General features: G+C 41.3%; 1 protein-coding gene across 14 annotated transcripts in view; it reads right to left on the minus strand.

Moving 5' to 3' along the window:
• DROSHA (drosha ribonuclease III) overlaps positions 1-14,108 on the minus strand; it is a 120,869-nt gene extending 106,761 nt beyond the window's left edge. For 3 of the 14 annotated variants that reach the window (XR_014831091.1, XM_085002013.1, XM_085002009.1), the window contains exons 1-4: positions 13,940-14,043; positions 11,059-11,124; positions 9,204-10,037; positions 4,253-4,345 (exon numbers count right to left, since the gene is read on the minus strand). Coding sequence is in view for 13 of the 14 variants with exons in the window: in XM_085002013.1 (XP_084858139.1) it covers positions 4,253-4,345; positions 9,204-10,037; positions 11,059-11,075 (944 nt within the window). In the remaining variant the exon portion in view is untranslated. The other 11 variants (XM_085002015.1, XM_085002011.1, XM_085002014.1 and 8 more) reach the window with 6 other exon arrangements.
• Positions 14,109-14,143: the final 35 nt, after the last annotated feature.

Here is a 14,143-nt window from a genome sequence, read left to right on the forward strand (position 1 = left end):
GCGAGTTCCCATTTCTACACATCCTGTCCACAGGACTGTTTTCCACCTTTTCCATTCTGATGAAGTGTATCTCACTGAATTTAACTTGCAGTCCTTCTCACTACTAAATGGCACGTCTCATGTTCCCTTCTGTTATGAACATTCCAGTCATTATGCCATGCCAATACCCTTAAAATTAGAATGTCTTTCTTATTTAGTGAAAGTTTTTTCGTTAAAATAATCACCCACCTTTTGTCATATATAACGTAACCTTCCACAGTTTTTTGCTTTCCTTTTAATTCTGTTGATGGTTACATACAACTTTTATATGGCCAAATCTAGACTTTTTTTTTGGTTTATGCTTCCAGTCTTAGTGATATGCTTGAAATCCTTTCCCATTCCAAAGTTAAATAAATATTTTATCCTTTTTTCAATTACTTTTAACACGATTTTTTTTTTTACTGTATCTCTCCAAGATCTAAGGCAGAAATGCGAATTTTTTTCCCCGATACAGTTTACCAATTGTCCCCACATTAGTTTCTCCTGTGATTTGAAAAAACTTTATGAAAGATATAAAATTTTATATACACTTGAATGTTGTTCAAGATTTGTCACATTGATCTACTTATACCAAACTGTTTTAATTACTATGTGTCTATAGAATGTTTTAATGTTTCTCTGCATTAAGTACATACCTCTGCATTACTGTTTTGCTTCATTATACTCACTCCTATTCCCAAAGAAGAATCTGAGTCCTTATCAAGTTTAAAACCAGTACTTCAACTGAACTTACATTAAAATTATCAATTTTTTGGAAGAAAACAGGTATTTTACAACCCCCTCTTCCACTACACGACTACAGCATGGCCTCTACTTATTTACATCACCTTCTTTGCCATTGGCTACATTTATAGTTTTCTTCCCATTGATCTATATAGTTAAGTTTATTAAGAAATTTAACTTCAATTAATTTAAATTTTCTGTAGTGAATCTACATTTTTTCCTGTTATAGTTTCCAAGTAGGTATTCCTGGTATTTAGGAAGGCTATTAATTAAGCCATGTTTATTTTATAACTGTCAACTTCAGTGAGTTAATGCTCATGTTTCTTGGCTGATCCTCAAGTTTTCCTGATGTTATCATTAGCTAACAATGGCAAATCTTAGCTCCCAATGGTATGGTTTTGTTTGTTTGTTTATTTGTGTTTAGTGCTTGCTGAGAGCCTGACACTCTGTTAAGCACTCTACTGATACACAGTCCTTATAAGACTCCTGAGGCAGATAAAAACATTCCCTACGGAAGAAACAGAATTAGAAATTACATCACTCACCCAATATCACAAAGCTCATAACTAGGAGTTAAATGCTAATGCAGTTCTTTGACACAGGTATCTTGACATGTAGTAAGAATCCCATCAAATGTTTATTACCATCAGCAAGAAACAGGCGCACAAGACATCCTCACCCATCCCCTTTAGGCAGGTGTCTTGTATGATGGATGGTCAGGGTTGTCTCTTGTGAACAACAATTAGTATTCTTTTTTTCTTTCTTTCTTTCTTTCTTTTTAAAAACACTTTGAGAGGGATATTTCAAAACAAGAGCATAACATCTTTTTTGGGTAGGTGTCTCAGACATTTTGAATTTCAAAATCCAAACTCCAAATTATTTTTTAACAATATCTTACAAACTATGATAACTTTCCCTCCTTTACAGTATTGACATGTGTAATTTTTATTTTCTCATCTACATTAGTTAGAACTCACAGAAACCAAGGTCTCTGTCTTCTCCACAAGCTACTGCGCATTGGAGAAGAAACCAATAGACCAAAGAGATTTCCAGCACTCTACATTAAAAACCATCAACCTCAAATGGGTCCTCACTGATTTCTACCAAAAGAGTTTCTCCTATCCTTACCTCCTCCTCCTTTTCCTCCTCCTCAGGCTGAACAAATTCTCCCTAGTTGACCTCATCAAATCCACAGAATTTAGTATTTCCAGCTAGAATCTCTTATCTGAACCTTACACGTCTAAATGCAAATAACTACAATTCCATCTGGTTGTCTCACTGTTTCTCAAATTCCACATGCCCAAAATTGAACTCATCCTTTACCTGTTTCTTAGTATTCACAGCCCTCAAAGGTGATGGCCGCTGTCCTCTTCCCTCGTGATCAATTATCCAGCCCTATCGAGTCCCCTCATCGATCTCTCTCGATTCCCTTTAACTTTCCCCATCGCCACTGTCACGATGCTGGTCTAGGCACAATCATTTCTTTCGTGGATTACTAATAAAAGCCTTCTAATTCATTTCCCAACCTCACACCATTTCTCCACACTGCAACCTTCACACCTGCTCTTTTCTCCTCCCCTACCATCCTCTTCCCTCAAGCATTCCTAAGCATACTTTAGGTATTTGTGAAATTCAACTTCTTTATAACTAGCCTAAAATGAGTTATCAACTGCTGTGTTCCCAGAGCAACAGGTAAGTGTTCTATCAAAAGCACTTCTCACAGCACTTAACTTTCTTACTCCTGGAAAGCGGGGACTCTTGTTAACAAGTATATCACCACGCAAGTCCAATATCTGAGATACACAAGAATGTAATGTTTTCCATTTGCTTGCCAATTAAGCTATACATCAGGTGACAGTGGTGGGCAACGGGGCCTCCTGGTCTTTTTTCCAGCGTGTATGGAAAGGCCTATAAGGATTCAACATGAAATTTGGCTCTTCTGAGATGGGATCCATCATGTCCATCAGGAGACAATGTTCCATCATGTTAAAGAAGTCTGCTTACACTCCTAGTTCCCCAAAGTCGCTACTCATAAATGGATGCAACTTTAAATATCTAACAGGCAGGTACTGAGATAACCTGATAGATTTTGATGCAAAGAATTATAGTTACAGATCTCCTAATACCCACCTAACCATGCAATCTTGGAATAAACTCTCAGTGATTTTAGCAGATGACTGAAAACGACTTACTAATACACTAATCAGTATTTTCCTTTCCATATTCATAAGAGAGATTGTTTTGTGGTTTTCTTTTCATTGATTGAGTTTCGCCTTCTGGATTTTCCTGGTATCACAGCATGAGCTAAGCTTTCCTTCCATCTTCTTCAGTGTTCTAAGGAGTTTAAAACTTTTTTTATAAGTGGCACAAATTAAACTTTTTCAACTTTTCCCATGGTTATTGGCCTATTAAAATTTTCTGTTTCTTGTGTAAAGATTGCAATTTTTGTTTTCATAGAAAACAACCCATCACATCCATGTCTTTAAAGGTTTTTAATAAAATATCTATACTTATACCAACATACTATAATTTTTAAATCACCTTCATTCCTATAATAATACAGTTTCTTATACCTAATGGAATGTATGTTTCTTTTCTTGATTTGCCACATTTTAAATTATATGACATTTCAAAGAAATCGAGCATTTATTTACGAATAGTTATAATGTTATAGTTCTATTTTCTATTTCATTAATTTCTTTTATCTTTAAATCCTTTTTTCTGCTTTTCTATCAATTTCTAGAGCCAAATGATCAGGTAATAATTACACATACAGTTACCATTTATTTGGCACTACTGGGCCCAGTTCCAAATGTTTTAGGTGTATTATTTCAATAACCTCTCACCACTCAACAAGGCAAGTATAAATGTCTTTATTTTAGACAAAGACACTGAGGTCTTAAAAAAAAGTTAATTACTTTGCCCAATAACAAAGTTGGAAGAAGAAAAAAAAAAAAAAAAAAAAAAAACAGAGAGAACTAGTAACTGGCCCCAAATCTGTCACAGAGTTGTTGTTAATTACCATTATATAAGACATGAATTTTACTTTCTGACATAGAATTAGTTACATCCTGTAAGTTTTGATTTGCAGCAATCTCAATCTGTTTTTCCATACAAGGTGTGGCTGCAGTTTTGCTCTTTTTTTTTTCTCAAACAACTAAACTTTCTTTTTCTCAAACAACTAAATTCATAACTATGAATTCTCAAGTTAAAAAAAAAAAAAACCTTGACTTATTAATGTATAGTTTTATAGCAACTGAGGTCAGAAAAAGTGGCCCACATAATTTCTAATTTTGAGAAATGTATAAAGATTGTCCTTATGCTTTCTTAATACCTCATCAAAGTAAAGGTGTTTAAGTAACTGGCTACTTTAGTGCTTCACAGGGCTCTTCAGGCTCTTTGAAGACCTGGCTGATACTTTGCATAAGCACAAAATCTGAATTCCAGGAGATAATCCTATGACTTCTTCCAGTGTCAACTCCTTGCTTACCTTCCAGATCTCTTATACTCTTTTTTGTAGGACCTTTCCAGAGATGGTGATCTTCGGCTGTCCCGGTGCCTGTGTCTCTCCCGTTCCCGCTCTCTTAAAGGAATTAATACACAGAGCTGTTTTCAACAGAAAGACTCAAAAACACCATCTCTTTTCACTGAATTCATCTTCTAAATAAATGGACCTCACCTCACCTAAGAATTCTGCAGGCACGATTCACCATGGGACATTAATTATTCACCTTCATTTATTAGAGGATAAAGGAGCTTTTCACTTTAGGAAATTAGCGAGGACATTTAAAAGAAAGAGGTCATACTTAATGCCAAGCAACAAAAGGAATTTTATCAGAATCTTCTCTTGAGACCTTTCAACCAGCCAATCCTTGATTATTTAATTTTGGGGAAAACATCAAAGGATTCAACTGTCTACTGATTTCTATATTACTCTTAATTTCATCCATGAAATAAATACAACTCAAAGTGTTTTTTTTTGTTTGTTTGTTTGTTTTTAAGGGCCGTACTGGTGGCATATGGAGGTTCCCAGGCTAGGGGTCAAATCAGAGCTAAGGCTGCCAGCCCTCGCCACAGCAACACCAGATCCAAGCCGAGTCTGTGACCTACACCACAGCTCACAGCGACACCAGATCCTTAACCCATTGAGGGACTCTCATGGTTCCTAGTCGGGTTCATTTCCGCTGCGCCTCAATGGGAACTCCAGCTTTAAAGTTTTTATAGTAAAGATTAGGACCACGTTCTACAATGAAAGAGTTCTAAATTCTTACAGGTTACAGGCCTGAGGTGTAGTGCTAGCTACCGCTAATTGACATGAGACTCTAAGTCACTTTACCTTTAAATGCTGTTTTTACCTTAAAAAAAACAAAAACAAAAACATTCTAAATGGAGACACTGAGTTTTACAGAATGGGGGATTTTAAACTTTGTAATGTAACACTGGAATCAAATCACTTCTGAGTCTATTTAATAAGTACTGTGAGATCTGAAACAAAAATCAGAGCTTCAGTGTGTTTATATCAGAACTAAATCTAGGAGAAATAACTACTAGATCTTAGAATGGGGGAAAAAACTGCTATATAAGCCTGAGTCTATCAAGAAGACTATAAAAATGTCTGAACTCAAAAATATCCCAACATGTAGCCAAAGAGAAATGTAAATTCACTGAGGTCAAAACTTACAAAACTGGAGTTCCTGTGGTGGCGAAGTGGTTAACAAATCCGACTAGGAACCATGAGGTTGCGGGTTCGATCCCTGCCCTTGCTCATTAGTGGGTTAATGATCCGGCGTTGCCATGAGCTGTGGTGTAGCTGGCAGACTCGGCTCGGATCCCACGCTGCTGTGGCTCTGGCGTAGGCCAGCGGCTATAGCTGCGATTCAACCCCTAGCCTGGGAACCTCCATATGCCCCAGGAGCGGCCCAAGAAATGGCAAAAAGACAAAAAAAACAAAAACAAAAAACTTACAAAACTGATAGAGATCTTAGATATTAAAAAAAAAATTGTTTTAGGGCCACCCTTGAGGCATATGGAAGTCCCCAGGCTAGGGGTCGAATTGGAGTTGCAGCTGCTGGCCTACGCCACAGCCACAGCCACAGCCACACCAGATCCAAGCCACATCTGTAACCTACACCATAGCACAAGGCAACACCAGATCCTTAACCCACTAAGCGGGGCCAGGGAGTTCATTACCACTAAGCCACCATGGGAACTCCGTTTGAATAATACTTTTGACATATACTTAAGACTTCAGTACACACTAGCTGTCCAAAAGAAATCCCAGTCAGTGCTTGGGATTCTATACTCTTTGATTAGTTCCTAAAGCTACAGTTTAACTTCAGGCAGTAAATCCCAGCTTGTGCCACATGGCAAAGATACAATGTGATTTGTTTTTGTTTGTTTATCTTTTTTTTTTTTTTTTTTTTTTTTTTTTGTCTTTTGTCTTTTCTAGGGCCACAATGGCAGCATATGGAGGTTCCCAGGCTAGGGGTAAATTCTGAGCTGTAGCCCCAGGACACAGCAACACGGGATCCGAGCAGCATCTGCGACCTACACCACAGCTCAGGGCAACACCGGATCCTTAACCCACTGAGTGAGGCCAGGGATCGAACCCGAAACCTCACAGTTCCTAGTCGGATTGGTTAACCACTGAGCCATGACAGTAACTCCACAATGAGATTTATGACAGCATGGCTGCTGAAAAAAAAATGTTGCCTATATTTCCAAATAAAAATTCTATTTAGAGGATATGCCTAATTTGGGGGTTTGTTTTTAACATCTAGGGAATAGAATTTTGCATTCAAGAGTGTAACGTCTAAGATCTGCTACCTCTGAGTGGCTACGAAGTGAAAAGAAAAAGATGGATATAAATCTCAGTAACACTAAATGATGAGCCCATTTAAAGGAAGAAAAACATTTGGGTTACTTTTCCAAAAACTCCTTCCTGTTGGCAAACATTAAGATATTCCTCAGGGAGTTCCCTAGTGGTCTAGTGGTTAGGACTCGATGCTGTCAACACTGCAGCCTGGGTTCACTCCCCAGTCTGGGACCTGAGATCTCACATCAAGTTACTGCAGTCCATGGCAAAAAAAATATATAACCCTGCTCTCCAATGGCTGTATACCATACCCAGCCAGCCAGCACTAGGGATTATTGTGCTGTAACATGGCTCACCAGGAGGAAGCCACTGCACTGCTCTTACCAGCTGTTTCTGCAGCTGTTTATTCTCCCACCCCCCAGAGGAATCTCTGTCTTTCATAATACACAATGCACAGATCCACTTCTTCACAAACTTTCTTGAGAAACAGCAGGCCCTAGAACAATCTTGAAATTATCATTCAACCACAATTCGGAGGAGAAGAAAAAGGAAAATGAAATTTGAAAAATAGATCCATTTACCCCAAGAACCAAGGGGAGAAGTAGCCAGAGGACAGACTAAAGAAGTTGCATATACTTAACACAATCTAACGCACAAATTTGTGAATTATTGGTTTTCTCCAATATACTTCCGAGAAGTTTTACTAGGACTTCACGTGCCCCATGTTTATTTCACAGAAGCGTTCCATTTAAGAAATGACTGACACTCCACTAAGACCCCACGGGGAGCCAATTTTAATTTCACTGTGACACTAAGGCAGCTCCAGGCCAAATACAACATTATAAAACGACTCCAATATAAATACAGGCCATTTAGAAAGATAAGCCAACCACCTAAGGTCCTTCATAGTAAAGGAGTTGTGGTTTAGGAAAATGGAGATGAAGGTTAATTCTTTCAGCACCTGATTTCATTTACTAATAGAGATCCTCAGTTTACAGGACTTCTGTGCTTCTTCAAACACATTAACTCCAAGCTTAAGCCTGGATGGAAGATTTCAGGATTTTACAGCAGTGCCCTAAAAACCACAGCGCCCTCTAAACAGGGGGGAAAAAAAATGCCATCTAGAATGTTGAAGTTTGTAGCAAAATGCTCCCCCAGAGACAGGTTTATTAGCAATCACTTTAAAATCTGAAGAAAACTATTAAACTCTTGCTGGTTTAGATTTTCACCATCAAATTGTAAAATAAACTATCACTGCCAACTATTCCATCATAGAATTAAGAACAAAATTGACCAAAAACAGTAAATGATGCTGAAAAGGTCTAAGGACTCAGGCAGCTTAGGTCCTGCAGGAAACAGGGCTTCTCGCCTCCCACCAGGATCAGGGAGAAGAAACTGCATTTTTCCTTCCACACCTTCCGAGCACTGGTCACTCTCTTCAGCACTGAGAATGATCACCACCATTTACAGGCAAAAAGTCCAGCCAGAGTCAAACCCACAGCCATGAGAACAACCTGGAAACTGAGAAGTGCACTGATTGATTCCACAGGAAGCAAAAATTAGACCAGCTCTCTAAAAGCCCATGTAATGAAGCGATCTGGATTGGGGACCTCAAACTTTTCAGCACACAAGTTCCACGAGGTAATGAAGGTAAACAAGCCACAGCAGACAGAAAGAGAAGTATTGTTACCAGCTCGACAGGTGGAAAACCTCAAATCTTCATCGATAAAAAGAGTTCACTGACGGTACAAATAAACATTAGTACAATCCATATCTGTGTATTTTTATCTTTCCATCTAAACCAATGGTTCTTAGACTCTGGAGTAAAAGACTCACACCATCTCTTGAGAGCGTGCTGTAAGCTACCCATTAACTTATTAAAAAAAAATACATACACATAAAATTTTGCATATAACGTCAGAGCATTTCTAGAAGCCCATCTGTGAATCCCAGGTTAAGAATGTCTGCTGGAAACCTTATTCTCCTGTATATTTAGGTATTTGGTCTTTTGGAAAAAAGGAAATATAATCCCCCGGAATGGAATGGTGTGTTTTAAATACAACTTTCTTTAGTAGGACTATATTTGAATACAACGAAATCAAATGAAAAGCTATTCTGAAAACTATAACCTTGATAACGTGTAACTAATATTATTTCATTTTATAAGGAAACAGAGCAAGAAGGCAACAACATACAGTAAACTTCCACTTATCCTAAAACTCAGAAAGCCAGTTCTCCTTATTAACTAGCTTGATTCCTAACTGATGACACCTGCAGAGCATCAATTCCAAAAGAATGAAAGTGCTATAACCTGATATGATGATCATACTGAACATAATATACAAACAAAAAAATACAAGATCTTTCACTGATCGTCATTAAATGTGGACTGTATTATTCAGAGTAACTGGCTTACAGTCACCGAAGTGCATCTATGTTGACGATTTGGGAATGCTTTTCAAAAGTGGCTTTTTCCTGACATCAACCTTTTATCCTGTTGTCTCTTCCTCTTTAAAACAGTGCTTTCCTTTTATAAATCAAAGCACACTGCTGGGCCTGTGTGTTCAACTGAAACGGCCTGTGTCAGGGTCTCTGCACCTCATTCAACAACCCTCATGTGCTTTACCTGCTTCGCTCGTAGCTCCGGTGCCTGGGCGGCGTCCTCCCTCGCTCGTAATCTGACCTGTAGCGGCCGTCTTGCCTTCTCCTGTCGGGGCTTCGGCCTCGCTCCCTCCGGTCCAGGGACCGATGCCTCTCGCCTCTCCCGTGACTGTGATCCCGGTGCCTATGATCGTCATAGTGCTTGAGCCTTTCTGGGGACCTCCTCTCACTAGGAGCCTTTGGGAGCGGGTATGGAGGGAGGTGCCTAAAATGAGGACTACTGCTATTACTAGCACTGGGGGGGAAGGAACTGGAGCTGTTCTGGAAGCTATTAAAGTTGGGAGGTGGGAAATTGTGGTTGGAGTACCCTGGAGGGTACTGATAATTGACCTGCTGTGGCATGACCGGAGGGGGCGGGGGGTGGGGCATGGAGGGAGGGGGCATCATGAAGGGGAAAGCGCCTTGTCCGGGAGGTGCTCCAGGGACCGGGGGGTTATTGGGACAGGGCATGGGAGGCGGCATGGGAGGAAAACAGGGCGGCACGGGGAAGGGGGGCCTCATCTGGTGGTTGGGGAAGGGGGGCCGGATTGGGCACGGCGGGAGAGGGCCTTGTGCTGATGGAGGCATGGGTGGAGGGAAGGGTACAAAGTCTGGGCGAGGAGGCAGAAAGTTGGGGGCTGGAGAGTTCGAGAATGTGGTGGATGGGGCACTGGGAGGTTCGTATTGGTATTGCACAGGAGGCTGCTGAGGGTGAAGCAGTCTCAGATTTTGGGGCCTGAAGGCTGGTGCTGAGGGTCTGGCTCCATGTCCTCCTCGCCCTCGGGGACACCCTCGTCCTGGGTGGAACGACATTCTATGACTTCGTTGGAGGAAAGAAAAAGAGAAAAGACAAGCTCACTATATAAACAGGGTTTCACAAATGCCTGACCATCTTCAAGAAGAACTGGCAGATCTCCTGAGGCCGCCGGAATAGTCCACCCATCTAATACTGAGTTCTCTGCAATATCTGAAACTCCTCAAGGCCAATAAACTTCTCTTCCCCCGTCTCAGCCACCCAACCCTGGACCTTGTCACTCTCTAAAGCTGCTCCACCTCCAGCATGGCAAAGTCTGCAGCCCAGTGTTCAACCACTTGCTATCACATCCCTGCTCAAGTTCCCCAAAATCTTAACCTCCCCATGTCATCTTGTCTACACACTCCAACACGTCCCTGCAACTGCACCAGCATTTTCCTGTCTATACCCTCTCCCCACTTAGCATAGACTCGCAAATACAACCGAAAACATCCTCAAAGGAAGTAGTGATCGTCCCTCCAAAACAACACCACCTGCTCCTTTTTTAGTGTTTCCTATCTCAACAGATGAGACCATTCATTGGTCCTCAAGTCACACACCAGGGCGTTACCCGACAGCTTCTCCTGCCTTATCCCCTCTAGTTAAACATTTATTTCCAGATGCCTATCATTTCTGCTTCATAAATACTTCCTGAGCCCACCCACTTCAGACCATCGTCTCCCGCCTGGCTGCTACAGTAACGCCCTTGAGGGCCTTTCTACAAACACTGTCACCACTCCCAGAGCTTCACTAGGTTCCCTCTCACACACTCTGCTTTTTCTTGGCAGGTCCTATGGTCACCAACTCATTACCTCGCTCCACCTTTGAGGTCCGCCCACACCTCAGAACTGCCAGTGCCATCAAGACTGGGCTCCAGGATATCTTATTAATTGCTCTGGTCTGGGTTCCCAGCCTTGTATATGGCCCAGTGGAACACAGTTCCCCTCTCTCCACAGATCTAAACCCTTCCCACCCTCAATGGCTCAGTGCCACTGCTTGCTCCTCTCTGTTCTCCCAAAATGACTGCCATTACCATCAGACCACTCACCATGAGCTGCCTTGCATAGTGACGTACTATCTGGATATGTCACATCTTCCACAGATAATATAAGCTCTAGAGGAAAGAAAGAATAAATAGACATAAAAATGTTTCTCAGACTGCTAATGCCAGAAGATATTTCTAAAATTATCTTAACACAAATTTTGGAGTTCCCATCATGGCGCAGTGGTTAACGAACCCAACTAGGAACCATGAGGGTGCAGGTTCGATCCCTGGCCTTGCTCAGTGGGTTAAGGATCCGGCATTGCCGTGAGCTGTGGTGTAGGTTGCAGATGCGGCCCGGATCCCACGTTGCTGTGGCTCTGGCGTAGACTGGTGGCTACAGCTCCAATTAGACCCCCTAGCCTGGGAACCTCCATATGCCACGGGAGTGGCCCTAGAAAAGGCAAAATAAAATTATCTTAACACCAATTTTGCATTCACCAATGCATTTAGCTACTAACAAAATCAAGAGCATGCTGAACCAAATGAAAGTTTGCAACTAATTTTCAAGATACCCTTAATATTTATCTTGCTGACTCAAAACAATCAGTAGCTTAAAAGGCTGGAAACTTAGTTTATTCCATCTCTAATCTGATAAAAGATTAGAGGGAAAAAAAAAAATCACTTCCTTTTTTTTTTTTTTTTTTGGCTTTTTAGGGCAACACCGACAGCATATGGAAGTTCCCAGGCTAGGGGTTGAATGCGAGCAATAGCTGCCAGGCTTACACCACAGCCACAGCAACATGGGATCCAAGAGCATCTATGACCTACACAACAGCTCAAGGCAACGCCAGATCCTTAACTCACTGAGCAAGGCCAGGAATCAAATCTGTGTCCTCATGGATGCTAGTAAGATTCTTTTCTGCTGAGCCAGGAAGGGAACTCTGAAAAAATCATTTCTCCTCTCCCTCTCCATATTCTAGTTTTCTTCACGGTGAGGCCGGCCTTCAAACTTACCTATAATCTTGTAAACACAAGAGTTATCGTTGTTTCTCATCCTCATCAATTCCCATAGAAAAATATTGTGAAAAGGAATGGATCTCCAAACACCAAACTTGAGCAAAATGTTTTTAAAAAACACAAATAAATATCAACTGCAAAAAGCTTTAGTGCAGAAGCATCTTTGTAAAGTCTTTCTAACTAAAAGTTTTACCTATCAGCCTAAGGTAGATTTTCAAATGGTTTGTGAAAATAATATCAGATGATTTAGCTGTATCAAGCACTCTGCTTACTAAATAGCGGGTAGCAAATAATATCTGATTAATGATGATTATTCAGTCCAAGGCCCTCATGATAAACTTAGGATCTAGACAATGATCTTGCTATCACAGGCTACTCGGGGCAACAGAATCAAATTCAAACTCCATGCTGAAGTTTGGATTGCAGGGACCTCTGCAATGTGGACCAACTTCTTCCAGGCTAATCCTCCACTACCCTCCCCATCAAGCGCCTGTCACCTACGATTTTCCCTGTTGCCTAATTAAACAAAGTACTACCACCAAGCTTGTTTTTGTTCCCGCTCTTCTAAAACCTCCTACCTGATGGTTTTGCCCATTGAATTTCTAGCCCTCTACCTAGGTCAGATGCCACCTCTTTTCTTCTGTAATGCCTTTCTTAGTTCCCTTTAGGAAGTAATCCCATTCCTTCTAGACTCCTGTTACTCTCAGTCTGTACTTACTTCTTTATAGCACTTACCAGAGACTTCCTCATATTATAGCCATGTGTGCACATGTCTAACTCCTCCACTAGATTATTAGCTCCTTGATGGATTGGATTATTGATTCATAGTCATTTCTGAATCCTTCACAGGCCCTGGCAGAGTATCCTGCACATAGTAGGTGATCAATAAATGTTTACTGTCTCACTAATGGTATGTTTCTAGGTTGCTACTGTACATTTCCACACTGCATATATCTGCAACAGATGTGCATTACCAAAACCAGACAAAAGCACGTCTTTTCACTGATTCATGCAACACTTAGTGAGCCTACACATGTCACAAGCCCTGAGCACTCAAAGATGAGTAAGATACATAACCTGGATTACTTATTAAGCTCAGAATCCGCATACAGATACATTAAATATATGTATTAGGATAAACCCAAGAAAAGAGATATGCACAGGGTCTAGGGAAACAAAAAAGTGTACTGAATCTAGAGGTGGGCAACAAACAGGATCAACAACACTCTTGAACAGTGTGTTCAGACTGCTGTTGAACACTCACTATCAGATCCTTATGGATGATTTTAAAGATAGAATACCTGAAAACCCTAATTATGAAATCAACTATTAAAGGCATGGTTAGGCTGTATTGTGGATGCAAACTTTAATTCAAATCAAGGACCTCACTGCAACTGGAAAATTATTTTCTGCGTCTGCCTACTCCTAAGTTGCTGTTTCGAAGCAGAGAAACTTAGGGAGCTGTTTTGCATAGTTAACACATCCAGGAACATCGGTCCATGTAAGAAAGGGTTGCAAAGTGTGACTACGTTTTTAGTAACACCCTCTCTCCCTGAGTTGAATCTGCAGGCTGGTCATCTTCGTCTAACTGATCTGTAATTGCATGTTTCCCCTGTTTACATCTCCCGCCAGACTGTGAGCCCCACGAGGTAAGCTCCTGGTCTCCCCTCCGACACCCGGGCGGCCCCAGGCCTGGACCACCGCATGCGCTCCACAATGAATGAAAGGTCTCCTTCTTCACTCCTATTTATTTGTGGGATCTGGGCCTAGGGTCGCTTTTTCGCTCTTAGCGGTAGCTCTGAAGAGGGACTACCCTATCTAACTCCCAGGAGCCTCTCGCCCCAGCCCCGGACTCCAGCCCGGTTTAAATCCGGACACTCCAAAACACTCCCTCTTCCAACACCCTCAAACTGCCCCTTTTACCTACAAGAGGCTCTCGGGATCTCCGTCAGAGCAAAGCCAGACTTATATAGCGGAGCCGCCAAGACCTTAGCGCCTCCTGCGCCTCCGGAACAGGAAACCGAGAGAATTAAAAGCAAACCTGAAAGCTGGACCACAGTAGGGAAAGCTCCTGGACTCGCCGCAGCGCCTTGTGCGCAGTGATTGGCGCATCAATAAGAGCGACGGAAAT

This window comes from Sus scrofa, chromosome 16, assembly GCF_054392235.1.
Source record: "Sus scrofa isolate SSC_HxYL_T2T_F1_AM1 chromosome 16, Sscrofa_HxYL_maternal_Yorkshire_Landrace_v2.0, whole genome shotgun sequence".
Lineage (NCBI taxonomy): Eukaryota > Metazoa > Chordata > Mammalia > Artiodactyla > Suidae > Sus > Sus scrofa.